A 27,844-nucleotide genomic window follows, 5' to 3' on the forward strand; every position below is an offset into this window, starting at 1 on the left:
GGCTGCCCACTGCTTCACTGAGTGAATGGGTTAAATGCAGAGAGGAATTTCCCCAAGGGATCAATAAAGTATACATTATTATTTAGTCATGTTTAATATGAGCATCTGCAATTAGTTCAGTGAGTTACTTTTGGGTAAATCAAGTATTGGATACAATTACGCTGACAAAAACTTGATATTTAACTTCCACGAACTTCTCACCGTTTCTGGATGAGGTAGTCCTCCAGGATGTCCAGACAGCGGACCATTTGACTGAACACCAGGACTCTGTGTCCGCCAGCTTTGAGTTTGGGAAGCAGCTTGTCAATGAGCACCAGCTTTCCGGCTGCCTGAATCATGGCTTGGAGGGCCATGTCTGGCATATCTGCGCCACCACTATGGGAGTCCCTGAACTCCTCAATGATTTTTTCTTCCGCTCCTGTATAACAAACAAGTTTACAGTTACAAACACGGAAAATTACAAAGTCATCCTTTTGTTTGGGGAGGGGGAGGGGGAGGGGAGCTGAGTATGTACCGTTAATGAGGTAAGGGTGGTTGCAGCATTTCCTCAATTCCATCATGGTGTTGAGGAGGTTGGGGACACTGGCTCCTCCACCTCCAGCCCCTCCAGCCCCTCCTTTGGACAGGAAAGAGAAGTTCTTCTCCAGAATGGCCCGATAGTATTTCTTCTGGATGTTGGTAAGCTCCACCTAACAAAACAAAAAGTCATTTATTCAAATCATTTTAATTCCAAACTCCAGTGTTACCAGGACTGAAGTGGGCTTAATGTTTTTTTCCCCCCTTTTATTATATTTGCTTTGTTTGGCAACTACAGAATCACTGCTGTTCCGGTAAAAGGGTTCTACCTCAATTATGGTCTCCTCCTTCGGGGCCAGGTTCTTTTCCACATCCTCCTTCAGTCTTCTGAGCATCATGGGCTTCAGAATGCCCTGCAGTTTTTGAACCTGATATACACACAGGATGTGTCACTACAGTGAGAATTCAGCAAACATGAAAAGTCGTCCTACAGCACAGAGTATCCCTGTTACCTGTTCTTCAGTCTTCAGGTCTCCAAATTCAGTCATGAACGTTTGTTCAGATGGGAATCTCTCCGGCTCCAGGAAGTTCAGTAAGCTGAAGAGCTCCTCCACAGTATTCTGGAGAGGAGTTCCTGTCAACAGAACTTTGTGCTCCTAGAGAGACGGTGAAGAAAGATTTAGAGTTTCCAAAAACGCAAGCAGGAAATGTTGACAGAGCTTTAACCCCCTGAAGAAAATCACATTTGTCCTTTGGTCCTGTGAATCAAAGACAATAGAAACCACATACAACTGCCACTCACCATGTCCATCATTTTGAGTCCCTCCAGTAGTTTGCAGTTTCGGTTTTTGAGACGGTGGGCTTCATCTATCACCACACAGCGCCACGGGATGCTGCGCAGCTCTGGACAGTCAGCCAGAATCATCTCGAAGGTTGTTATCACCGCATGAAACCGATACACTCCCTTTATTATTTTACCCTGGAGAAGTGATAAAAAAAAGAAGAGGAAAAGCATGAATGTCAACAAAACCGTCAACATTTGTTGCAAACGCGAGTCAAAGACACACTTTGAAACGGAAAATAAAGTCTGGACGTTAACTCTCTGATGTCTTCACCTGAGCATCTGGTTTCGGTGTTGCTTCTTGAGTATTTCTAGTTGTTATGCAGCTCTTAATTCAAACCAGGTCAAACGCCCCCAAACCCCCTCTTGCTATCATAATCTGTAAAGATCTGCCTGGAAAAGTCCCAAGCATTTGGTGCGTGTGAGAAAGCAGATAGGCTCTCCACGACCTCGAGGATTACCCCAGTCTGGATTATGAACAAGAAGCTAGGCAAGCACACTAAAACGCTGCTTCGCAGGCTTGCTGTGACATAGGTTACACTAAAAGCTGTTAGCAGTATTGTACAAAAAGAGCTTACAGTTTCCAGCTTATAGCTAGAGTTTACAAAGAGCTTATGCAGCAGAGGAGCGCTGTCCATCCCCAGCTAGCTGAGGTGGTGTTCAGACCTAGAGACCTTCTCACACAACAGCATCCTGTTTCTGCCCCCCTAATGTACACCTCTATGATCCTTCTAATTTTTCCTCATACAAGGTGTCACAAATATGTTAGATGAGTAATGAAATATTTGACTTTAAAGCCTACTATGAAGCAGGATTTAAAGATTTAAAGGTAAACATAAGCAGCTCTGCTACTAGTACACGTCTCCATAATTGTTACTGGTATGATGCTGTTAATTGCACCCCTAATGTCAAACCCAGAGGAAACCCTGGGACAACTTATCGAATAGATAACTAGCTGTGTGTGAACATTTATCCAGCTCAGAAGGATACCCCGAATACGTTTGAATAGGTTTGCTTCATAGTACAAGGCAAATGTATTAAAGATGAAAAGGTATTTGACATTTAAATGTGTAATTCCCTCTCACCTGTGCATCTCTGTAGTACATCTCATAGGCCTGGATGGTCTTCCGGCTGGCCTGACTGCCATGGTAGACCACCACGTTGAGCTCGGTCCAGGTTCTGAACTCTCTCTCCCAGTTGGGGATGGTGGAGAGCGGTGCGATGACCAGAAACGGCCCCTCAATGCCCTTCATGTAAATCTCATAGAGGAATGTAATTGACTGGATGGTCTTCCCCAGGCCCATCTCATCAGCCAAGATACAGTTACGTCTGTGGGGGGACAAAGGGGGACAGATGCCTTTTATATCACCTGTATTTGCGCACACTGACCACAAATTTCTTAAACAGTCTTCCATAAGCTCTTTGCTTATTACATTGCTTCACCCCTTTGGAAAATCTGTTTTCCAATTCAGTGTTCTAATGACAAAAAAAAGCTGGAAAATATTTGGGTGTTGGATTTGACTGAATTCCATCAATAGATGCCAAATGTTCCAGAAATATCCATGACAATTATTCACATTGGTGCACATGAAAGCACAACAGAAGTTTAAAGGAGATCTGTATAGTATATATTTTTGTGCTCTATAGTTCACAATACTCAACTTTTATGCTATACTGGTCTTTGATCCAGCCCCCCCCTTCTTGATGTGCCTGTGACCTCCCTATTAGGGATAACTACTCTTTCTGAGTGCAGGGGCTAGAGAAGGAAAAACTGTGCCAAACAGAACTTTCTGACCAGTTTGGAGGCTAAGCTTTCACCTCCCAGGGATTGTGTGTGCATACACTGATGTGATCATCTATCTCCCTATGCCCTCTCTCTCTTCTCTTTGACCTAACCCCCAACTGCTGGTGGCACATGGCTGCCTCTCCCTGAAACTGGTTCTGCTGGAGGGGAGTTCTTCTATCTTAGCACCATAAAGAGATCGCTAATAGGGGCTTGTTTGTCAGGGTTTTCTCCAGAACACCGTAGAGTTCTGAGAACTCTTTAGCTTAAGAGGGAACTGTTGCTGTGATTTGGCACTATATTAAAAAAAACAACCCTGAATTTAGCACCACAGAAAAATATGAAAAACAAAACAGCTCCAGTTTGAAACAGTCATTTCAGTTCCATTTGTGTAGAGCTGCCTTCCTGAGCACTTTGGTGGTGCCATCAGGGCGTATACTTCAGGCATGGATGATGACGCCAATGGGAAGCCTTAAACAGCAGTGCACCACAGGGCTATTTAATTTTCAGTTTAATGCCCACTTAAGACTATTAAATAAGGTGGTATCACATTTGCAGACTGACAGAAGCAGTTAAGAGACTAATTCAAAGAAAATGCAATTAATGGTGACTTACGAGTTGTACCAGTTGAAAGTTAGCCAGTTGAGGCCTTCTAGCTGGTATTCCCTGAGTGCGTTGCCGTTCCTGTATTCCCTGGAGCCCTCCAGCTTTTTCCAGTCAGCTGCAGGAGGCCGATCCTGGACACAACAATAAAACATATAGGGTTATTAAAAAACAACAACAAAAAAAACAAACAGTCAGTGTTGATGACTGCAGTGTTTCATAAAGATGTAGATACTGTTTGTGTGTTTGAGGGGTTAGGATTATATGCGTGTTCCTCTGGGCGCTTTTGCTCACTAAAAGCTTTCACCCTTCACAAGTTTTCCTTTGCCAACACTTTTTTCGCCCAAACCCTTTGCGGCAAATAACTGAACAAAAAAAACCAACTGCCTCTCCAGTGAGTCTTCGTCCTGGGAGTGTAACTCCAGAATCTAGAACTACAGAAGGCAATGCTGGCCCTTGTTCCGTTTTGCGGCCTTGAAGTTATGCAGAGCCTCTTCAGAACAGAATGACAACTACAGTCCAAAATGGTGGAGAGGAGCCTTGATTATATTGTGTTCCGGACAGAGGTAGATGGAGACATGACGGCAGAGTAGTCATTCCAGTTTTACCTCTTTGTAATCCGCTCAGGTCTGCTGCTTGGGATTGTAAAGTCAAGTCTCCATGAACAAGTATGGCTGGTCACCGAAAAAACAAAAACGCCTACAGGTATGCGGACGTCTGCACGGACCCTTGGGCTCACTGATGACAAGATTTTAGAAGGCATCCAACTGCAGGTGGAGATCCTTTAATCCATCCAAAGAACATGGATGGCCAGACAGGAGCCAGCCAGTATGGAAAACATGACAAAAGTTTTTTTTTTTTTTTAATACATTCAATGTTTGTTTTCTGTTACATAACACCCTGATTTCAGTTGTGTTTACACTAAACAGTGCCCTTTCTGGGCAAGTAAAGTTTCAGTCCCAAATTAGCTAAAGGCATTAGCAGCACCGTGCTGTTTAAAGTGCTGGTGAGACAACGAAATGCGATCCAGGATGCACACTTGGACAAATTAATGTGATAATACTGCACAGCTTTTAATACAGAACTTTACAACTGGTTGTAGTCATTGGTGGCAGGTATTTTAGAGAGTGAGCTGTACACGTGTTTGATTAGCTTGCAGGACAAAGTCACACTGCAGGAAAAGTGTAACCTAATTCAACTTTTTGGCTAGATGACCCTGGGTTTTTTGGCAGGAGACCTTGCTGCCAAAAACCACAGTTTTTAGTTAGTACCTGGCTGCACTGACAGACTGGATCCATTCTAATAAATGAAAGGGTTATATATATTTTCACACATGGTTTCTGTCAGCAGCCTTAGGATGCCTCACTTTTTAAACCACATATTACAAATGAAACTGATGTTGGGTTATTAAGGATTTTTTTGACCAACTAAATTAATGGAATTCATCCTCTGGGGAAAAGGCCCTTGGTCCACACTGCAAATGAGGCTAAAAATAAAACTGCCTCCCAATGCTGCCACTATATGATGGAGCATTACTAGCACAGCCCTTAAGGAGAAACCGTAGGCAGGAGTTAAAATAGATGGATGCAGGCTGAGGAAAGAGTGATGGAAGGAGAGACCACAGCCAGTCAGCTGCTTCTGTTCAGCATTAAACACACTGTTAGTGGTTTGGCTTGGCCACAAGAGCAGGGCGTATGTGTGCGAGTGTGTAAGACCACAAAAACGTGGCCCTGTGGAGAGCAGTTAAGGGAGCTGTAAATCTGGAAGAGGAAGGAGCAGACAGCAGGCCAATACACACAAACACGCCTATAAGGAGGAGACTAGGAGACAGATAGCACCCAAAGCACAGCCACTCACCACTCTCTTAGTGTTGGGCGTGCGTGCTCCGATGCGCTCATATTCGTCTATCTTGGACTGGTCGATGTCGGCCTTCAGCTCCCAGGTGGAGTCTTCGTAAGGCAGACTGCACCACTTCACCAGATATAAGGTCACCGTCTGCACACATAAAACACAGAGCGCTTTGGTGAGTGTGGGTGTAGAGAAAAAAAAGAGAGAGGCTCAAGCCCAATGAAAGAGATCAAAGCACCTCTCCATTTTCATCTGTGCTCTCTGAAACGTCCAGGACACGGTCCACCTCCACATAGTCAGGGTTAAAAGGCTCATCATCCATCTGCAGAGAAAAGAAGTGGAGTTTTAAGATACACTGAATATGAAATAATGGGGCCTTGGAGAGTAAACTCCTCTGTATGAAATGTGTTCTTAGTTTTATCTACCCAGCTTTTCCATTTAACAGCTCTATGTGAAACTCAAGTCAGTGTCTGTATAAAGCAAAACACTGGGAAAAAAAGAATTTTATAGCCAGCCGCATTTCTTGACACATTCCATTCAGAAGCACTCCTTTGAGCCAAGGTCTAACCCTTGTGAATGGTTACTTCCATGCAGCGGAAGGTCTGGTTTGTGGTGCAGCGTTTTGGTCTTACCTCAGTTATAAAGTTGTTGAGTTGTTGCTTGGCCTTAAACCTCTTGACCTTCTGGTGTATCCTCTTGTCCTTTTCTAGTTCCTCCAGGTCAGCCCAGCGACAGTGGAGATATGAACTGAGAAGCACAAAATAAATTTCACATCAGTCATTTCAAAGAATTGGATGCTATAAACTAGAGGAAAAAAAATTGCAGTGTGCTGGCAGGCTGCTATGTGTTAATTGTATGTGATGTCATAGGGAGATCTCCAAGTCTATCAGCTAGAGTATGTCTTACAGAAACTGTGACAGATTAGAGACATTTGTATCTCTGTTCCGGACTGCTTAGTCAAAAGTCTGGTAAAGTCCATCACCTCCAATTTGATGGCAGTGTGTTTTTATGCAGATGTGTCAGCCCCCCCCCCTTAAAACACAGAGAAAAATAAAATAAAATCATGTACTCTGACAATCTTTCAACACTAAAAATAATATTTAAAGAGACCTATTCTTTTCATGTCCAGCTCCATTTTGTCTTGTTTTTTTATCACTTCTTAAACTCAACAAGAAAATCTTTCAATGACTCGTAAATCAAACTAAACCTTGTAATAGCCTTGTGCTTAGTTTATCCATTGAAATGCATCATTTTACTACCTCTTCCTTTAAGTTAACTTTCTTTTGCTTGCCCGTCTCTTGCAAACAAAAGGTTTGATTAACATGTGTGGAAGATGATTCAATTCAGTTTTATTTATACAGCGCCAAATCACAACAGTCACCTCAAGGCGCTTTATATTGTAAGGTAGACCCTACAATAATACATACAGAGAAAAACCCAACAATCATATGACCCCTGTGAGCAAGCACTTTGGCGACAGTGGGAAGGAAAGACTCGCGCTGGGTTACTTGTTGGTACACAGACCTCATTATCAGAAACTCCAACCATATCTTATATGAATGTGTCTGTCTGTCCGCCCCTTCCAATGTCTGCATATATCAGCTCTCCTTGCCTTCTATGACTGTGAGCTCAAAGTATTTCGGACTCTGGATCAGACAGTAGCTCTCCAAACTCATGAAAAACGTATTGTTTCCGGCATATCATAGACTTAATTAGTACTGAGAAAATAATTGATCCAGTATTAGTTGTATCCCTGTCCAAAGGAGGGTTAATTCTTTAATTAAACTGCCAGCTGCTAAAATCAAAGCTGAAGTGAATCAAGAATTAAGCACATTATTATTTATGTTAAATGTTGGGGGGAAACTGAAAACTACATTATTTGCATGTTGGGGCCAAATTTGTTTAGAGAACAAGCAACTTTAAATTGTTTTTGTAAAATGCATTTTTACGTTCCACACAGCAAGAGACAGAAATGACACAGGTATCTAATGAATGAAAAGCATTCCATGTGCTTATCATTGTGATAAGATGCAACTGCACCAGTTGTGTTATTGATGCGAGAAAGGATCTGGATCACATACTTAAAAATGTCCCCGTGTTCACTGAAATAGGTCTTTAAATAAATAGAAAAAAGGAGAGAGAGGCAGCTCTGATGTCAAAGAAAAAGAGCAAAAAACAAAAAAAGCCGAGCTACTACTCACAAGCCTTTGAATTTGACGTAGAACTCTTCCACCTCCACTTCCTCCCCCGACTCCAGCTGAAAAGAAAAAAACATTACAAAAAAAGAATCATAATCACAGCAAATACAGCATCTGCAAAAGTTGAAAAGCGCAGAAGTGGCTCAACACTGTTATACAACATGTGGTCGAAGTAGTGAAGGAGCCTGCACGTGAGTTTCACTCTGACACGTCATTCAACAGTAAACTGTCTCAAACTGAGAGAAAGGGGTGCCGTTCATGTCATGTGTAAGCAGCCTTGCACCTATTTGACATTTTGGCTACAACATGCTGATCAAAAATAAATAAGGCTGTTGAAGTTTTAATGGGTTTTAACAGGAAACACTTGAAGACATTCAACTGCTAAAATCTGTGTGACTGAGCATTTTGTTTCATACATGCATAAAAAGGGGAAATACCAAAACAGTAGCTCTTTCAAGCAAGGCTGTCCACTTTCATTCACCATTACTACTGCACACACACCCTCTACCATGCTACTACTACTGTAATGCCATGAATCATCAATCACACACACACACACCCTGCCCGAGGAAATGCTAGTTTGGCATCTGGTGTAGCTAGTATTGCGGTTTTGGCTGTGTGCCAAGCCCGAGGTCAACTCTGAATGGAGCTACAAGAGAAAAAGAGTGGTGTGTGCGCGCTTGTGCATGGGAGTGTGTTGTGGTGGTGGGCGAGGGGGAGGGGGGATAACCCATTGGCAGCTGGCTAGCAAAGGAGAGTTGGCTGGCGATTGTGTGTGTGCGCGCCTGTGTTGGCTCAGGGATGATCTCTCTTTAGACAAGGCGTAGAAAACAAAGCAAGGCCGACACCTACACACAGTCAATCGCAGGCACACACAGAGCTCAGAGCACATACATGCTGAAATATAAGGACTCTGCTTTCCAAGTGAAAACATGCTGCATAAACTATGTATGTATGTGTAATGCGCTTGTGTCAACTGCAGGAAGGCTAATCACATGACGCAAACCATGACTCTGGCCACCCTGTGGATTTGTGTATTGTGTTGGTGTCATTAGGGTGTGGATCTGTGCAGCTCACTTGTTTTTTGGAGGTGCGCATGCCCATGATCTTCTCTACAACTGGTCCTTCAGCTTCAGCCACATCCTGGAAACACAAAACAAGCAAATTGATTCACTATGCTGCGTTGTTTCATGTGATGTCTGGATTGGATACAGGTCTGATCTGGATTAAAAAAATAAAATAAAAATCTAGCTCGGGTAATAGTTACATCAGGCCAATCTGTTACGTTCAATTCTGTGCGTTTACTACACCACATGTTAGCAGAAGTGCACTGGTTGCAATCCAACACAGCACGAAGGAAGCTGACAGCAAAGTGTTGGCAGTTTGGATGCATTTCCTCCTAACTGCCTGCTTCAACAACGTTTATTTCCTATATTTGCTGTAGTTGTTGAACTACCTGCAAACTAGGGCGATATGACCAAAAATATTTATCACGATATACATTTGAAAATTTGCGATAACGATATAACTGACGATATAATTGACACTAGACAAAATACTTTACAACTCCACAACTTTATTAGTGCAAAAAACCCCATCAATGTATTTTCACTTAAACAAGCAGCTGTTTTTTATGTGCTATGAGTTATATAAAAATGTAACAGTGCAAATTCCTTGCTGACAGTTTAACCAAAAGGCATTTCCAGTGGAAATCAGCCGACATATCCTCAGCAAAACCATGTATAATATCCACAAAACTTAAAAAGAGGTTATACACACACAATACGGTAAAATTATGTTGAAGCACAGTACGTATCACTCCGCGAGGCTCCTGCCTACGATAGCCGTAATGCTCCGACAATCCATCAAGCGGTGCGGGTTCGTAGCTTAGCAAAGTCGTACTAAAACATTTGACAGATTTTCGATCGCCGTGTACCACATAAAATCGTTTCGAGGTCAGTAAACACAACCAGAATTCATACATAAGGCACACTGGATTATAAGGGGCACTGTCGATTTTCAGAAAAATCAAAGGATTGATTTTAAGTGTGCCGTATTTTCCAAACAACACTGTAATAACGACGGCCCGCTAGCATGCTCTACCAAAAATAGTGCTTTGTTGTGTATCTGACGGATGAAAGCTAAACCAGTTCCACACCACTGAAGTTGCAGCATTTTTACAAACCAATTCTGGTTCATCCATTTCATTTAACGATCCACTTTTGCTCTTCTCATTCTGCGTCGCCGCCATGTGCGTATGTAAACATAGGCACTGCGCATGCGCGTTTTACCCATATTCTATCGCGATATTTCATTTTCCTATCGTTGCCCAAAATTACACCGGTATTACCTTGAACGGTATGATATGGCCCAGCCCTACTGCAAACCAATCAAATGATTCGAGATGACTGCAAAGCTCACTCTTAATATATTCGTCACTCCACTTATGGTAACATAAGTACATGGACATTGTCAACAACTTGATTACAATGATTTCACTTCATGTGTCTCTTGCCAGCTCCGTTCCATATTTCAGTACATCAATGTTTAAATCCAGAGGCAAAGAGGCAAATACGACAAACAGCATCATTCAATTGCGTCATTTAGCTTCTGACAAGTGGATCACTGAAGACAAACCAAAAACTGAAATTTTGGCTGCACCTGTTGCTGCGATGAGGACGATGGAGACTTTGGTGATGGCGAGTCGTCTCCGCTGTCATCATCTTCAGAGATCCTGAACTCCAGATCCTCTGTGTACCTCTTCCTCTTCACCTGACGGCTAGACCGACGCTTCTGATAAACGGAGGGAGAGTAAGAACATTTAGGCCATGTTCACACTGCAGGTCTTAATGCTCAATTCTGATTTTTTTGATCAAATCCAATTTTTTTTTGTCTGGTTGTTCAAACTACAAATAAAATGTGACAGCAAACACGGTCTAGGTTCACGGACCTCAAAGCGGCCCGCATGCGCAAAAGAAGACGTCACACACAACGCGCTCTGTTTATGGAAGTAAAAATGGCGTAAAGTAAAAATTTTGACAAATTAATTAGAGAAAGACGGACACTGAGAAAAAAGAGAGCCTGTGCTTTAACAATGGCCGCCATGCTTTCTTGTTTGTCTTCTCCGGTGCTGATAATTGGCGTCTGTCTTGAGTTAGTGACGTAAAAGACGGATTTAATGTGACATGATCATTCAAACAGCAGTCGCTTTCTAAAACATTCGATATGTATCAGATTCAGTACCACATACGAAAGTGACCTACGTCGGATTTGAAAATATCGGATTTGTGCTGTTCACACTGTCATACCATGATCGGATATGGGTCGCATAGGGTCAAAAGAGTCGGATTTGATGCACTTTCGCCCGCAGTGTGAATGTAGCCTTAGTCATTGGCGAGATCTCACAGTGATTTTTGTCTTCCTCCTTCCACTAACTGTACAGCAAATTAAAATGTCTCCCATTTTAAAAATTCTGATGACACTCAGTGTATTATATATTTCCTCCTTTTTCTATGCTTCACTACACTTTACTACATGCTGTACAAAGTGAGCCACTTCACTGCCATTTGCTGTACTGGTTCTACTATATTTACTGCGCTATTTTACTTTATCCAGCTGTTTTGTTTTAGTGTCATTTGTTAGATTCAATTTTGCTTTGTACATTTATTAAATTTTTATTTAGCATTTTATTGTGGTTCTTTTTAGTCTTTTAATTTGTTATTTATTGAGCAGAATCTTTTTCTACTTCACTACTTTAATTCTATTCTACTGTCTTAGATATATAACACAGATTTCATTGTTGTTGTGTGCGTTTACTGGCTGCATTTAGGCTGCTATCCCAACTTTTGGGATGAATATAATATCCTAACAAATCTGCAATGGTAAGCGGAAAATGAAGGGCCGTGCGTCATCATTCACCAGGCTTTATTTTTTATTATTCACTATTCTGTACCATATGGCCCAGCATGTTATCAATATTTAAAAAACCAAAACCTTTACAATTCATGGGGCTCAGAATGTTTCAACATAATAAGAGCATGGAAACAAACTAGGGTAGTAGCCTGGAGAGGACATGTTTAAGGGGACATACAGCTGCTAAAGTGCTTTCCTGTTTGAATTAGAGCCACAACTCTTCATACAGCTAATAGCCAGATGCTACTCTCTTCAAGATCCACATAATTATATCTGCACATAATTTCATGAATCTGTTCACGGGTTCATGGACAGGTTCCAAATTCTAAACCAGTACTTAAAAGTACTTTTTCAACTGTTCTCGGCAGCCTGGTAGAGAAACTACACCACACTCGAGATGTAAAATAAAAAAAAATAAAAATAAAAATGTATGCAGCAGCTGAAAAGTTGCTGATGTTGCATGATGTCAACTTGACAGGAGGGCTTGTCTGCTTGGTCTGTCAACATGGCTGGTTTACAACACAAACAGCTGACGCCTACTGCCTCAGTGCCGTCTCTCTCTACAGGCCATGACACAGATCTGCAAAGGTTTTCATGTCCTCCTGCTTTTTTAAAAATTACTCTGTACATGTGTTTTAGTGCTTTTATGGCATTGCAAAACTTTCTACGACAGCTTTCCTTTTCATACCTGTACGCCATCATCATCCTCTTCCTCAGGTGGAGACGGGGGTGGAGACTTCACCTCAGCATCATCGTTGACCGAGAACTCTCTCTTTCTCTTTGAATCCTTCTTAGCAGCACTGGCCCCACCCTCTGACTCCACTTTTTTACTGTTACAGGATACAATGGAAAGAAGAGAGAGAGAAAAAAAACAAGTTAGAATGAGCTCTTGAGTCTAACCACAACATAAAGCCATTATTCAAAGTGCTACCCCTTTTACATGTGTGCGCCCCTGTCTGTCCCAAGGCAATCGCCATGTTTGATTTACCCATTTAGAAATCATTAGTGTGCCTCAGGCTCTGGCACACAGGGGGTTAATGTGATGAAAGACTGCATGGAGGCACAGGGAGAGAGGGAGCAAGACAGAGAGGGGGTGGGGTGGGGGCAGAAAGAGAGACCCACAAGGAGGGAGGGAGGGAGAGAGAGACAGGCAGATAGAAAGAGAGAGGGAGGGGGAGAGCAAGGCCTGTGAGAGGAAGGGGGAGGGGCCGAGAGGCCCCCAGGCTTCTTCCAATCTATGGCATGGAAAGAAAGAGGAGCTGGCTCTGTCTGAGAGCTTGTGTGCATTCACACCACAGAGGTGAGAGGACACTCGGCATCCTTCTTCTGTCTGGCACACGGCGTCGCATTTCTACCTCTTTCAAACGGCAGATGTTTGTACGATGCAGGTTGAGTGACACCTCCTCAACCTCTGTTTGAACCATTCATCTCAAAAGTGCCAAAGACTATGAATTCACATAAGATATGCGGGCATCCCATCCAACACCCCCAAAAAGTTGTCTTTTCTTCAACAGAGCCTGGAGGCTGTTGAGCTGAGCCCAGCAACCATTTTATTTTAGCAGGTACAGAGACCTTGTACAACACAGTGAGATCTACAGTGGAGAGGTCATGCTGAGGCAGGGGTCACACTACTGACTAGTTAACTTTCAAATGTTAAAATGTTTTGTTTTTTTTCCTTTCTGGGTTTCAGTTTCAAAACTAGATGTATTCTGAAAATCTGACAACGAAAAGCCCAATCTTTCAAACCAGTCCAAGCTTGTTAGCCTTTAACTACTCTGCACCTGCAATCTAAAAATCAGATGACAGCAGAATACTGAGAAAACCGTATCACACCTTACTTTTTACAGCTGTGCGCACCAAAAACACTCAGAAACACAAAGGAACTCTGGTCATGATCACATAGTTTTCGTGTTAATGTAACCTGAAGCATCACCACAGATTTCACTTTTACACCCACTGTGGAATCCTAATGACGGGTTCAGATAAAACAAAATGCATTTTCTCCTCATTGTTGATAAAATGCAGAGACGCACACTGACGCAAATGGTTGTTGAGTGACAATAAGTTGGAAATACTTTGATGCTGTGTAATAAACAGTGATGTACACTACCCAGTGATGGCGTTTTCCTGGCAACTACTTTACTAGTTTATTGAATGCGAGAAAAGCCTAAAAGTGAGACAACACTCAAAGTTAAAATACTGCTTGAGCATCTGAAACTATGAACAAATGTCTAACACAACACACACATAAGTTTGGTAATGTAACTCCGACATGATCTAACAATACTTTGAGTACAGGGTCAAAGTATTTTCAACATTGTGTCGCTCGCCAGGCTTCTGCATCATTCTGCATTTTTGGATTTTATCAGTTGTGAGAAAACAGTTTCATCTGAATCCATCATATATTACAAAAAACTCATTTGTAGGAGTGTACGATTTATTTTTGCTTTTATTTAGAGACTGAAAAAAAATTGAAAGCAGCATGAAAATTACAAGCATTAATTTAGGTTTTCAGTAGTACTTTGGAAGGAAAATGGTCCCACCACTGACCTAGGGCTGAATATTTGTGGGTTTTGAAACAGTCCAAAAAAACCAAACCAAACTACAACAACTTTATTTGCTAGAAACGTAGGAGGTATCATTCAATCTTGTTTCAACCACGATCAGGATTACCTGATTCTTTGTAGGTGCATAATTTTATACTTTTCACGATAAACACAGAGTGAACAACGTTATCTTCTTAGATTGCTTTCATCACCTCACTTGAGACCCTGCATGGCTTATATAGAGCAAACAATCAGAAATATTGCATAAAGCTTCAATAAACAGTTACTGGAAGACTTGACCCATGAGTTACATTCTGCAGCAATGGAAATGTACAATGGTATTCTATGCCAAAGTGGCTGACACCTGCCTGCAAAGAGGACTTTGCAGTGGATAAAGTTGTTTTTTTAAATATGTTGTTACATAAAAGTTACTTTTGAAATAACTGGCTACAGATGGAATCCATGACTTTAAATAAAAAGTCAATGCTGGCTAAAATTTGAAGGTTTAGGACACTGCACGTTGTTGATAAAAGGAAAAAAAAAAAAGTACTGTTAAAAGGTTTCATAAGTGATTAGCTGGCAGTGGGGATTAGCAAATCCAGCTTATTTGCAAACATGGAACTGGATCCACGATCAAACTGGCTATCTAAACCGAGCTTTACACTCCGCTTTACAACGTCTTGATTTATTTCAGAGTAAAAGTTAACACTTATGTCAGGCCATCAGGCAACAGCAATTTGTTCCACTAACTAACCTACTACGAAACAGAACATATAACCATTTGTGTTGCTCTCTGTAGTGTACGGCCGGTCTCCTTTCTCTGCTCTTTGCCTGTGTCGCTCGTCCCCTTTCCTGCTCGGTGCCTCTCTCCCTCCTTCCCTCCCGCTCACTCGCTCACCCTCCCTCTACATCTCTCACCCCCTCTCTGTCCCTGGGGCCCTTCTCCTTTCATCCTCACGCCAAGAGCAATCACCATCTCCGTGGTAACGGCTGGTCATGTGACCTGCACCTGTTCCTCTGGCTGGTCGCCACACGCTGGAGCCATCTGGCCACACACACAAGCACGCACACAAACACACTTCTCCACTTGGCTGCCTTCTCTCTCTTCCTCCTAGCTTCGTCACGGCCCCACTTCTTAATCGCACCCTCACCTCTCTGCAGCTCTTCACGCTCAATCCATTGTCTTTCATCGTTTCAACACTCTTCTAAAAATCTAATTTTGTGTCCAGTTTGATTAGGTGAAAATACAAATCAACATTTACTTTATAAAAGGGCTAGAGCAACTTTTGCTTGAAACAAATGTTTACCTGAAAATGTGACTTTAGAATATATTGTACTTTACTATTCCAGTATGCCTGTGGTTCAAGCATATACTTGAATGCATTATCACTGCGCTACAACTGTGTTTACATGAACAAAACCCATCAAGTTCCTAAAAAGGACTAAATGAGTCAAACAAATCTTGTAAGATAGTGTAGATTCTTTTCTTGCTTCTATATTCCAGCCTGCAAACAAGACACTGTCATCAACTCATCCTCATCTTTAAGGAACTTGACCCAAGCCGCCTATTACAGCATAAACCAAGCATAAAAGATTCACGCAGCCACGGTTACGTCATTCACTGGTTAGCAAGAGGAAGTTGCAATGCACCAAGTACGCAGACTTCAAAACAAACAAAAAAAAAAAAGTATAACAGGAAGGACTACATGGCCATCAGGCCTCCAGCTGTCCATTTCCACAACAGAGTGTAATCTAGGCTTTGGCATTTTGAAGCCTCAAGTGAGCAATAATTGGATCTGACACTGAAACGGAGGGCAGTTATTAATAGTTTTGTATTTGTTTTTTTAGTTTTTGTTTTCACTTCGGTATTAGCGCAGTTAGTTGCAAAAGTGGCTTTGCTCATTTAGTTTGTTTTGTTTGAAATGTGTTTTATTAGTTATAAAAGTTAGTCTCTTCAGTTATTACAATATGGAGGCCATTCATCAGAGGAAACGTTCAGGATATTCAGAAGAGCCATTACAAGTCAAATATGAATCGGAAAGCCTCACATTCATCTGGAAGTAACAAAGACTAGAACTCCAGGCACTTCCAATATTTTATTTGGGGTTTTTTGAGTTATTTGAGTAATTTTTAAGCCAACAATATCACTTCTGTTTTCATTTTCCACTTTCCTCATTTTTTTATTTCCATTTCAGGTACCCACAATGGTTTTGTTGTCCCTATAATGTGGAATATATTTTATACAAAACATGATGTTACAAAATGTAACAAAACAAAAAACACCCATCTTTTGTATACAGTTAAGTAGGCAAGATTTTCTTTGTTGATGAGGCGACTTAAACGGCGACTTTTTTTTAAGCAAATAAAACCAACATGAAAGAACTGTGGTGATGTATTTGGTCAGGGCTCCACCAACGATAGCCTGTGATAAGACCAACAGTGCCACATCTCACAATGGGACTGCTGCTATGAGCTGTATCTACTGGCTAACCAATAAGAATGAAGCATGAAATTACACTGTTTATTTGCTGAAAACAACACAAACAAACAAACAAACAAACAAACAAAAAAAACAAAGAGAAGGAAAATGCAATATAAAACAAATTGTTTGGGATTGCAACAAAGAAGTAGTTGTGGCAGCAGAAACTTGTTTGTATGACGTGCCGTTACCATGGGCCAATGGAGACAAAGCATGGAAACAAATGGCAACAACCACCATTGTTTTAGGCCTGATTCACTACGGATTATCATTGAAGAGTTCATATTGAAACTTGGCCTACCCAAGTTCATCGGCCCTATCTATGCTTACAACACTGCACACATTGTAGTCACAGTCACCTTAAGATTACATTAATAGACTGCAATGTCGTCCATCATTTTAGGTTTACTTAATAAAAGTAACGTAAAACACAGTTAGTGTTTTGTTTTTGTAAATAATGTGGTAATTTCCTTATGCACACCTTGACTGAAGTAACTTGCTGTGTGTGTCAGCAAGGAGCTGAGATGCTCCTTTCAGATCGGGATAAAGGAAAGACAGGAAGCAGAGTAGTGGAGTAAAATATTGGGATACAAAACGAAACTGAAGAAGGAGGGCGGGGTGGAACAGACACCTGCTGCTGTGATGAGTCATACCACTGAACCCCCATACACAGATGCACACAAAAAGTCCAGAAGGCAACGCGCATACGCTTCTGTGTGTGTTCAGAAAGTGCTGTATTTGCACACAAGGTGTCTGCATGCATGTCTGACTTCTTTGTGTGTACAGCAAACAAATCACCCTTGTGCATGCACACGTACACGCATATATTCACACACATCGAGGGAAGGGTGTGGCGCTGAGAGCTGTGTTATTTATAGATGTACTTCCTCAGAGAGGGAGCGCAGGCGAGTGAGGGAAAAAGAGGATGGAGAGACAAGGCAAGGTCAAAGGAGAGGAGTGAGCTGACTGGACGAGTAAACCACCTGATTCTCCCGGCTTTGCTCACATAAGCACACACTCAGACCGTCCTGAACAGCTGAGACCATCTTCAATTTCCATTTATTTTGTCTGCTCATTAGGATCCAGTTGGCCTGCACAAATTTGTGCAGCAAATTTTTAACCTTTTCAAGCAAAACAGCTGTAATTGGTGGAACTTATTCATGCTCTCCGGTGTTAAATACTGAATAACCATCAAGATATCCAGCAAAAAAAATTGTGTCAACAGGTACTGCAATCATCTAATACAGGATAAAACTTGCCTAACTAAACTCAATTTAGCCTACAACCTAGTATCTATCCATCAATGTAAGATGCTGGCAAGCATCATGAGCCTAACGTATAGGCACAGATTGTGACAATGCCACAAACCTGTAAATAAAAGAGCAAGAACCAAATGAAAACAGCTTGTGTTCAAAGGGTTAACAGCACAGCGGAACATCTTGGTTACACTGATTAAGCAAAGACTTCAGTCTGCTCCTGTGGTGGTTTATTTGTTCATAAGGAGATGCAAATAGACACTGCAGAGAGAAAACATACTGTAGTATGGTATGGGCCACAAGAAAAACCCTTGAGCTTTGAAGATTATTTCTCCACCCACTGGTGGAAATCTCACATAAATCCCCCCAAAATGTAACGGAACATATGCGCTAGTGGCCCTTGCAGAGCCTTGTCAAAGTTGGCTTTAGATCAAAAAGTTTAGCACTAATGGGTACATTTCATCAGATTTGGAAAGGAATTCCAGCCCCTTGAAAAAGACAAAACACAAAAAAAGAAAACTCAAATTCCTAAAAGCCTTAAGATTAGATTATAATTAAAAACGTACTTAAAATTAATGGTATGTTGCACAGTTGTATCTGCTTGTCATACATCCTATACAAGTGAGAGACCAGTGTAAAAACTCCTCAGTGACAATCAATACAAGCTATATACTTACATTACAGCCAGCTGGCTAGCCGATCCAATAACTACTACTACAGAAAGCCTTGTTACACATCTTTGGTCCTCATCATTAAATAATTTACTGACTGTTAAAAATTATAATACATCTGTTGAAATAAACAGGCAGGCAGTTTTGCTGGAGATAACCTTAGTAGACAAGATATGGTTAGGTGAATGGTAACTGGAGTGGTATATATTGCTTTTCCACTCAACTAAAGCACTCAAAGCTCTTTCTTGTACAAGTCTCATTCTTCAAATCCACTCACACTCAGATCAATCTGACTGATGAGGATCAATCCACTGACGGCCCACTCAGCCACCCCAGATGGCTAGTTAAATTTTGCTGTCGGTAGCTCTAGTGACAGTTAACTCATAGCATTAACTTTTAAAGTAATTTCAAAACAACTGACAAAGTTACCCAGCGAGCCCCGGGTGATTAGATAATTGTAGATACGATTTTATCCACAGCTGGCAGCGAGCTGGCTAACCTTAGCTTACCACTCAGGTGGTGTGAAATTCTATTTGAAGGATTCTAGGGATGTCACCAGAACTAATGCTTACAATACCTTTCAATCCGTAAAACATAAAGACACTATTTATTCTTTTTCTTTTTTAAATACGCTACCTGATACCGATGTATCAGCTAGCCTTCCATAACTGAAGGGGGCAGCATGTGCCCACAAGACTTCTTGTATAGCCTAACACGCAGCAGAAGGACGACATATACAAGCACCGGAAAAAAATACATGTATAAGATGTATTTCACTGATAAGAAAGGCAGTAGGAGTTGGGTAATAACTGCATAAAGGTAACATGCAAATGAAGGTATCATTCTTTTCAGACCAAAGGAAGAAGTGCTTGCTTTCGGAAAAGCACCTACAGGACCAGCATCTAGATTGAGTCAGCAAGACCCATTTCATTCAGAAATTCATAATACACATTTTCTAATAGACACTTTTTTAAAAGTTGCAAAAACCATGTTTGATTAACTTAACATGCTACATGACTTTTGTAAGAAACCATAACTTCTGAAGAGCTCAACTTCATGAAAGCAATGACAAACTTCTCCCCAAAATATGGAGATTTACTTGCTCATGTGCTCAAAACTTCACTCCTCAGTCCTCGGCTTAAATTAGAAAGACAAAGGAAGGGGGAAGAAGGGGAGGGCAGTGAAGAGGAAAAGATGAAAGGATACACTCCTCTTTGTCAGGAAGGGGTGGGACTGGAGGGAGGAGAAGGGAAACGAGAAGAAAGAATAAAACAGAAGATAGTTGGGTGATTGCAGAGGTCCACCATTTTAGAGCAGCAGTGAATGGCTGGCAGCCATTATTATGCTAAATTAACCTGGGAGCTCCAGGCCGCCACTCAAGATGGAGGAAAGCCTGACAACAGATAAGAGCTAGTTTACCAACACACACACACACACACACACACACACACACACACACACACAGAGAGTTAAGAATGGACTCCTCATTTCCCTCTGCCCACACACACAGTGTTGAGCTCAGGGTGTGGATTGGTCAGCAGCATGGCCTTCATTACCATTAGACGCCATTTTCTGCCACAAAGATTAGCAATGGCCCCTCCCCCAACACATGCATTCACCCACACGCACACACACAAACAATGCCCACCACCCCTACATTACACACACTCACTCCAGCTGCCTCCCCCCTCTTTCCACACACCCAAACTCTTTTCCAGTGGCCAGTTCATGCACACACACCTCCCCCAGTGTTGACCCCTACTTGCTGCTTTGGCCCTCCCTCCTCCTTGGGATAAAAGGAGATGGGCCACGGACTACGGAACAATTAGAGAGAAATGGGGGGCCATCCTGACACATTCCTCAGACCGATAGAGTTTCCACCTTCACAATGAAACCGCTGCTGATACTCTCATACGCAAACACCCTGAGCTCTTCTTGCCTACTAAGACTCTGACTGATTGGAAGAAACCAAGGGAAAGAGCAGCCACCGACTCAGAAAAACAGCCGTTTAAATGTCTATTTCTTACGGAAGGTGAAAAAGGGGATGTGACAAATGAGAGAGGAAGGGTGTGAAAAGGCAGGGATAAGACTACAGAGTAAACAAAGTGAACTGAAGCTGATATAGGCAATCGCTGATAGGTGCTGGAAGTTACTCATCTATAACCCTGTACAGGAAGTTTAAACAGGACCTCACTCTTCCTCCAGAATTAAATGTGTGATACTGAATGTTAAAAACGGTGGCAGTTTAATTATTATTAATAACATTCATAAAAATGTTATTCACGTTGTTCTTCAGAAACTTTCAACTAAAAAACAAAAAACCAAAAAGTTCTTGGCTCTGCTCCTCTTTGTTAAAAAACGAAGCCTGACTGTTTTAATATGTAGCTGTAAATGCAACTGATCCTCAGATGTGCCTGTTAGCAGGCCTTTGATCGCTAACTCACACCTGTACACGGCGTGCAGCGGCTCACTGCTCAGGAGTTGTGACCCTTTTGGTTCCCCGTGCTTGCCCATGATGGGCCTAGAGGTGTCTGTGTGTATCCGCACATACTATATTTGTGCATCTACACTCAAGACAGCTTCAGCATTTGACATTAAAATCGAGATGTCTCCAGCATGCTGAACTTCAGCACTTGAAATGTTACCCACATGACCCGAGACTGCCCGAGCTACCCTCCTCAGATTGATCCATTTCTGTTTTCATGTGAAACTGAAATCTTCACAGTTCCACTTAGTGGTTAATGGTGCCAAATGCACTGTTGGGACGCTCTGGACATGAGCTCTTTACAGCTGATGAGAAAATAAGTCCTTTCACCTGTTAGCTGATACTTTAATCTGGTTTACTACAGTCACGTCCCGCTCAACATCAACTATGACACACGCAGTAACCGTAATAGTGCATTAGTCCTACCTGGTTTTCTTGGGAGTCTTGGGCTTGGGTGTGGAGCTCTTGGCCTTCTTCTCCTTGGGCTCTTTGGAGGTCTTGGGTGTTTTGGGCGTCTTCGGGGTCTTGGGCTCCTTGCCCTCAGTCTTCTCCTTTGGTTTCTTTTTCCGCTTTTTCTTCTCTTCCACCGGTGTTGAACTTCCCTCTCCAAGTTCTGTGCCAGTAATGTGTTCACCACCATCACTTCCTGTTCCTGGAAATTCAGACTTTATGTCTTCCTCTCCTCCTCCTCCTGCTTTCTTCCCTGTACCTTCTTCCTCTCCATCCACTACTTTTGCCTTCTTCTTCTTCTTCTTTTTTGGCTTGGTCTCCTGGTCGTTGGGCTTCTCTGTGCTGATAGGCTGACTGGCGGCACTGGCACCGACTGTTGGCCTGTCAGGAACCGCCATCAAAACATCACCTGACGGGTCCGTGGGGGAATGCTAACAGAGGAAGGAGAAAGACATGCAAGTTACTTGACAATTGAAAATTAGAGGCACTGACAGAATAATACATACATTTACTATAACAATTTCCACAGAAACGGAACATAGCATTAATTTAGACAGTCCAGGAATGGTGCAAAGCCGCTGCCAGGAGATCAGCTGATCTCAATGGCAGCCTATTGGTTGAAACAAGATGTATGCAAATGTTATATAGCGTGCCATTTATGTTGCCTTAGCAGGGCCCCATTTTCTGTGCATCTACAAGCAGCTTTACAGCCCACCTCCACCCAGTCTTCCGCTTTCATACTGCATCTGGTTTAGTATCTTATCAGTTATTATTGATGCCTGTTCTCTGCTGAGGTCTTACTGTTGCTCTCCCTACCTCTGGTCATTCCGTCAAATATATTCACATATATTGGGATGCTCTCAGGAAGTAGAACAGTTCATCTACTGATTAGGAAGGCTGGTGGTTAGATCCCTGGCTGCTCCAGTCTGCATGCCAAATACCATTGGCAAGATACCAACTCCAAGTTGGTCTCCAATGCATCCATCGGAGTAAGAATGTGTGTGAGTGACAGATAGGAAGCACTTATTAGAACAAAGTGTTTGTGTGAATGAGGCAACAAAGTGCTTCGAATGCTCCAGGAGAGAAGAAAAGCGCTATATAACAATCAGTCCATTTACCATTTATTCCAACAATCTCAATTTGCTGACATGTGTGGGATCTTTTATTGAGGCTATGATTATTATTTTCTCACTGATTCATTCAAAAACTGTGGCAAAAAAGTACCCAGAAATACACAGGAGGACCTGAACAGGCCAATGACAAAAGAGGTGTAGCACATCAGTGCAGTGTAGCTTACAGTGTAGGGTTTCAGAGTTACAATCTAACTACTAGGGGTGCAACAATACTCGTATCGGTATTGAACTGTTCGACACAGTGCTTTCGGTTCGATACGCATATGTATCGAACAATACAAAATTTTATATTTATTTTATCAACTTTTCTTCTGACGATGCTGTCTGTGTTGAGCGCTCAGTGGATCTGCGTTCGATTACCCCGCCTAGGCTGCACTGTCAAGTGCAGATCTACTGAGCGCAGCGCAAGCTAGCAAGACAGAAGCTAAGCTCGTTGCAACACGGCAACTGCCTCAACGCTACCCGAAATTGAGCCTCCCCCACCCTCATTCAGATCTGGCATTTGGAGCTATCTTGGTTTTCATGTGAAGCATGACCCTGAGGGTAAGCGCGTCATGGACAAAAGTAAAACAGTATGTCAGATGTGCCACGCAATGCTCAATTGGTGGGAACTAGTGCGTTAGCGCAGTTAGCTTGTTAACGTGTTGACGCCGTCCAGCCCCACGCACGGGGCAATCCGCGGTAACTCGTTAACGGAGATTTGCCGCGTTATGGCGTTAATGTCATTTTAACGAGATTAACACTGACAGCACTAGTGGGAACACAACGAATATGACTGCACATTTACGTCGACATCATCGTAGTGCAAAGACAAGTGGAAGCAGACAAAACCAACAAGCACGCATGCTACAAACTTTACCCGAGTCATTTAGACAGCCGTTAGCACATGATTCTCCTTATGGGGACCTGATTTGTTTAATATGCTGCTGAGAATATCGCCCAGAAGAAGCGTATAGTATAGCTTTTATTTTGGAAAGAGCCATTTCTCTGTAATAAACTCTTTTTTATTATTTTGTTGTTTCAGCAACATTAAATTTAAAAACTACTTTTGAGTTAAAATATATATTTATAATTTTAATAAATGACAAATTAAAAATGCATGAACATTGTTTTTGTATCGAAAAAATATCGAACCGTGACACCAAAGTATCGAACCGAAACCAACCGTGAATTTTGTGTATCGTTGCACCCCTACTAACTAGAGCATAAATATACCACAGAAGCAGAAAAAAATAAAAAATAAAAAATAAAAACTGGGGCTCAAACACTGATTATTCTACCATGTGATCTTGTTCTGCCTGCAGACAAAAATTGTAAATTCTCAAATGAAAGAATTTCTTTTTTTTTTTTTGTTTAAAATGACCTCAGTGGTTAATCAACCGTATCAGTTTAGTTAACCAACTTATTTTTGGATTACTGATTATTAATCTACTAATCATTTAAACTCTAAAACGAACAATCTTAAATGTGGACTGGCTTCAGTGCTGGTTCACCTGTCAGTCAATACTGATATAAATTCTGCAGGGTGGCGTATGAATCTGACAGTAATGGCAGACCAGAGCAGAGGGGGGAGAAGGGACTCAATCATCCATCCATGAACACGGCTGCCATCTCCTCCCTCCCTTCAACTCCCTGTTGCTGCAGCTTCCGCCCCCCTCCTGCCTCGACTCCAGCAGCCTAACCTTAGTAAACAAACTGGCTGACACTTCATCTTTCCTCCTCTCTCCAGCAGTCCCATCTCCTTGCTCCTTCTCCCCTCCACCACCACCTCTTCTTTGCTCCCAAGTAAGCTTTCTGTGACAGGAAACTGGTTACCAGCTGTTGGGAGCCTTTCCAACTGCCTCTCCTCTTTCTCCCTCTCTCTTCCATCCCTCCCCCCTTTCTCTCCCTCCAGCTGCTCAGGGTCCCAGTAGCAGATGGGAAATCAGGCATCATGACACGAATAAATTATCTCCATACTTCAAAAAGGCGCAGCGAGGGAGCGCGCGCGCGCGCGCGCGCGTGCGTGTGTGTGTGTCATACGAGAGCAAGAGACCAAGCCTTTGAGAGTGTGTGTTTGTGCGTGCATGTGTAACATATGTGTGCAGTTGTGTGTTTTTCAATGAAGTGTATGAGCATCAGCAAGTTTACAGCAAAATGCCTCAGCAGCTCACACACACGGCTTGTTCACTTGGAGGAGGAAGTGCTTGCTATCACTGCAAGTCCACTTCCATCAGGAGAATGCAAGTGTGTGTGCGGACACACACACACACACACACACACACACACACACACACACACCCCCAACTACTGCAAGGTCACATCACACAACCCTCTACACACATGCACACAAACACCTGCTGACACACACGTAAACTGAGCCTTTTAGGCACACAAACAGGAGGGGAGTGAGGGATAGAGAGAAAGAGAGAGAGATGGCGAGGGGGGATGCGGTGCCAAGAGATAAATCTGTCCTCCTGCCAAGCTTCCTAGATAATCAATCACAGGAATGACAATGGAGACACACACACAGTGTGTACACAAACACACATGTTCGAGTGCTGCGTCAAGGTTTGGCGTTCTGCAGGGCGAATTCAGCTCTCTGCCATTTCCACAGGTACTGGTTTAAATCCAGTGTTTCCATCAACAATGGCACGTTTTATTGTTCTTTTCTGAGACATGATCTCCATTCACTTCCAAAACAGATTGTAATATCATCCCCAATAATTGGATTTCATAAAAGGGAAAAAAAATCCTTAAAAGACCACCAACAGAAGAGCTGCATGGCTAATGTAACAGACTGAGTAGATGAAGAGCGTCAAGTGTCAGCTCTCAGCGAACAGAGGGGAGGACAGGAGGGGAGAGTGTGAGGATGAAGGTGAGAGTGAGAGGAGAGAATCGTGCCATGGTTAAATCAACCAGGCAGAAGCACTTAATATACACCTATTACGCTCACATCTTGGGCCATGTTTTTAATTGTTTGACTACACTAAGGCAGCACTGCTTGATTCACAGTTCAAAATCTTTATCACACTGTGGCGGTCTATACATTTGATTAACAACTGAAAGAATCCTGGAAAATCGGTTATAATATACTGGGATGTGGTGCAGCCCCTCCATTTATCCTCCCTCTAAAACAGTTTAAGCTCATTCTCCATTAAGCCAACTTTTTTCTAATTAACCTCATTGACAACTCGTCAGTAATAAGTCAAAATATCAAAAGAAAACTGAACAGTGTCCAACATTTGTCACGTTTTGTGACTATGGTTTAAAACATAGAAATTACAGGATGAAAATTTAAGCACAGTGATTATATTCTGATAATTATTAGAGCAACATTGAAGCACAAGCTTTGATCAGTTAGTTCTCACACAGAAATGGTTGCGTAAGCTTAATGTACTGGGTATGAGGTTGACTTTTTAGAATCTGAGAATCTTTATTAAAACGTACATTTCTGAACAATTCTAATTATATCTATATCTCTATATCATATCTAGGATTGGGCGGTATAAACGGTACACGGTAGAAACAATATGAATTTGGCCAATGGTAGAGATTTTGACTATACTGCTCCATGACGATAGCGCATGTTGATTGTGTCATCAAGCTTCGCCTGTTTTGGTCAAAAGCATCGCAGCAGCTGCAAGCAATATCATCTGCAAATTATGCCGGGCAACAGTAATAGCGAAGAGACAAAGCACGTTTTGGAATATGAGGAAAGCCAAAAACTGCTTCCTCCACTTCCATACCATTGATTCATTAATGTTGAATTCTCTCGCAGCTGCTCTATTCCCATGTTATTACAGTATATTAATGACTAACCTCATATTGTGGATGGATTATCTTAGTTGTTCTCCTGACTGAAGTTTGGTCCGTTATCGAGTGGAACAAAGTTAGCATTCATCCTTGGCTTCACCGTGTTTATGTTATGCTAACATAGCTGTGTCGCTAGCGATCACGTAGCACATCATTATATACTAGTCAGCCCAACTTCAGTAACCCTACAAACATCACTGCTGTTTAGTTTTTTGTCTTCATTTATGTTGGAAGTGATAGCAGAACTGTATGTTTGAATTTTTCAGAAATCTCTCTCAGTCAGAACATGGTGTATTATGTTTAGGTGGAAACTAGCGAGCTAACTTCCTGCTAACTTCAAACTCTGTTAAATTTAATAAATTCTGTTTTCATGGATGTCTGGATGTTAAACTTAATTGTTACACCTGGTAAAGCAGCGACACTGATCATTTTATTAAAGATGAAAGAATTTAGACAGTTTTTAAATCTCAGTGATGCCACAATATGGCAAACTCCGTCTGTTTCAGGTCCTAAAGTCAAACGAACTCTCTTCACTTGAGTTCGATTGACTTTCGGACCTGAAGCGGACGAAGTTTTGGACCCAGATTACTCTGCAAGGCTCCTGACTACGGTAGCCGTAATGCTCCAACAATCCATCAAACGGTGCGTCTTCGTAGCTTACCAAAATAGTACTAAAACACTTTGACAGATTTTTGAGCGCTGTGTACCACATAAAATCGGTTCAAGGTCAGTAAGCACAACCAGAATTCATACATAAGGCGCAATGGATTATGCTTCAAATTGTACTACGATATGGATTTTAGGCCATATAGCCCAGCCCTAATCATATCTAATTGGTTACATCAACGGCAGTCACTAGACTATAATGTTAAAATTTGCAAATGTTAGCAACTCTCAGCCTGATTTGTCATCTTTTGGGACAAGGTCACTGTGGCTAAGATGTTGTCAATGCCTCTAAAAGCATACATCCTTCTTAAAGGGATTTTTAACACTCTGAACCAGAAATTCTTTAAAAAAAGAAAAATTGTGTATTTCTTTCACGGATATGAACACTGGTGATCTGGAAATTTTAGTTTAAAATATAATGCAAGAAAAGACAAAATCTGGATGCTTACACTTAAAACATAGTCCTGAGTTTGACAACTTAAGCAAAGGTCGAGTGAGCCATATGCTGAGGGAATAAATACTGCACACCACTTTGTTATATTATTCTAATAACATAAACTTTGCTTGCTTTTGTTGACACTTTTTGTGTAAGGCGGGGAACATGTTCTTTTTAGAGATAAGAGTCAATACAAACAAAATTTCTATCCTGATAGAACCGGTTC

The 27,844-nt window shown here is 41.9% G+C and overlaps 1 protein-coding gene across 1 annotated transcript in view; it reads right to left on the minus strand.

Moving 5' to 3' along the window:
- chd7 (chromodomain helicase DNA binding protein 7) overlaps positions 1 to 27,844 on the minus strand; it is a 55,166-nt gene that overhangs the window by 22,893 nt on the left and 4,429 nt on the right. Inside the window, exons 4-18 of the mRNA XM_019347382.1 lie at positions 21,565 to 22,019; positions 12,390 to 12,531; positions 10,451 to 10,582; positions 8,867 to 8,932; positions 7,793 to 7,848; positions 6,224 to 6,338; positions 5,830 to 5,913; positions 5,601 to 5,738; positions 3,756 to 3,877; positions 2,443 to 2,686; positions 1,319 to 1,495; positions 1,029 to 1,172; positions 846 to 944; positions 515 to 689; positions 202 to 418 (exon numbers count right to left, since the gene is read on the minus strand). Coding sequence (XP_019202927.1) covers positions 202 to 418; positions 515 to 689; positions 846 to 944; positions 1,029 to 1,172; positions 1,319 to 1,495; positions 2,443 to 2,686; positions 3,756 to 3,877; positions 5,601 to 5,738; positions 5,830 to 5,913; positions 6,224 to 6,338; positions 7,793 to 7,848; positions 8,867 to 8,932; positions 10,451 to 10,582; positions 12,390 to 12,531; positions 21,565 to 22,019 — 2,366 coding nt within the window. The remainder of the gene's footprint in view (positions 1 to 201; positions 419 to 514; positions 690 to 845; positions 945 to 1,028; positions 1,173 to 1,318; positions 1,496 to 2,442; positions 2,687 to 3,755; positions 3,878 to 5,600; positions 5,739 to 5,829; positions 5,914 to 6,223; positions 6,339 to 7,792; positions 7,849 to 8,866; positions 8,933 to 10,450; positions 10,583 to 12,389; positions 12,532 to 21,564; positions 22,020 to 27,844) is intronic.

This window comes from Oreochromis niloticus, linkage group LG18 (genome assembly GCF_001858045.2).
Source record: "Oreochromis niloticus isolate F11D_XX linkage group LG18, O_niloticus_UMD_NMBU, whole genome shotgun sequence".
Taxonomy (NCBI): Eukaryota; Metazoa; Chordata; class Actinopteri; order Cichliformes; family Cichlidae; genus Oreochromis; species Oreochromis niloticus.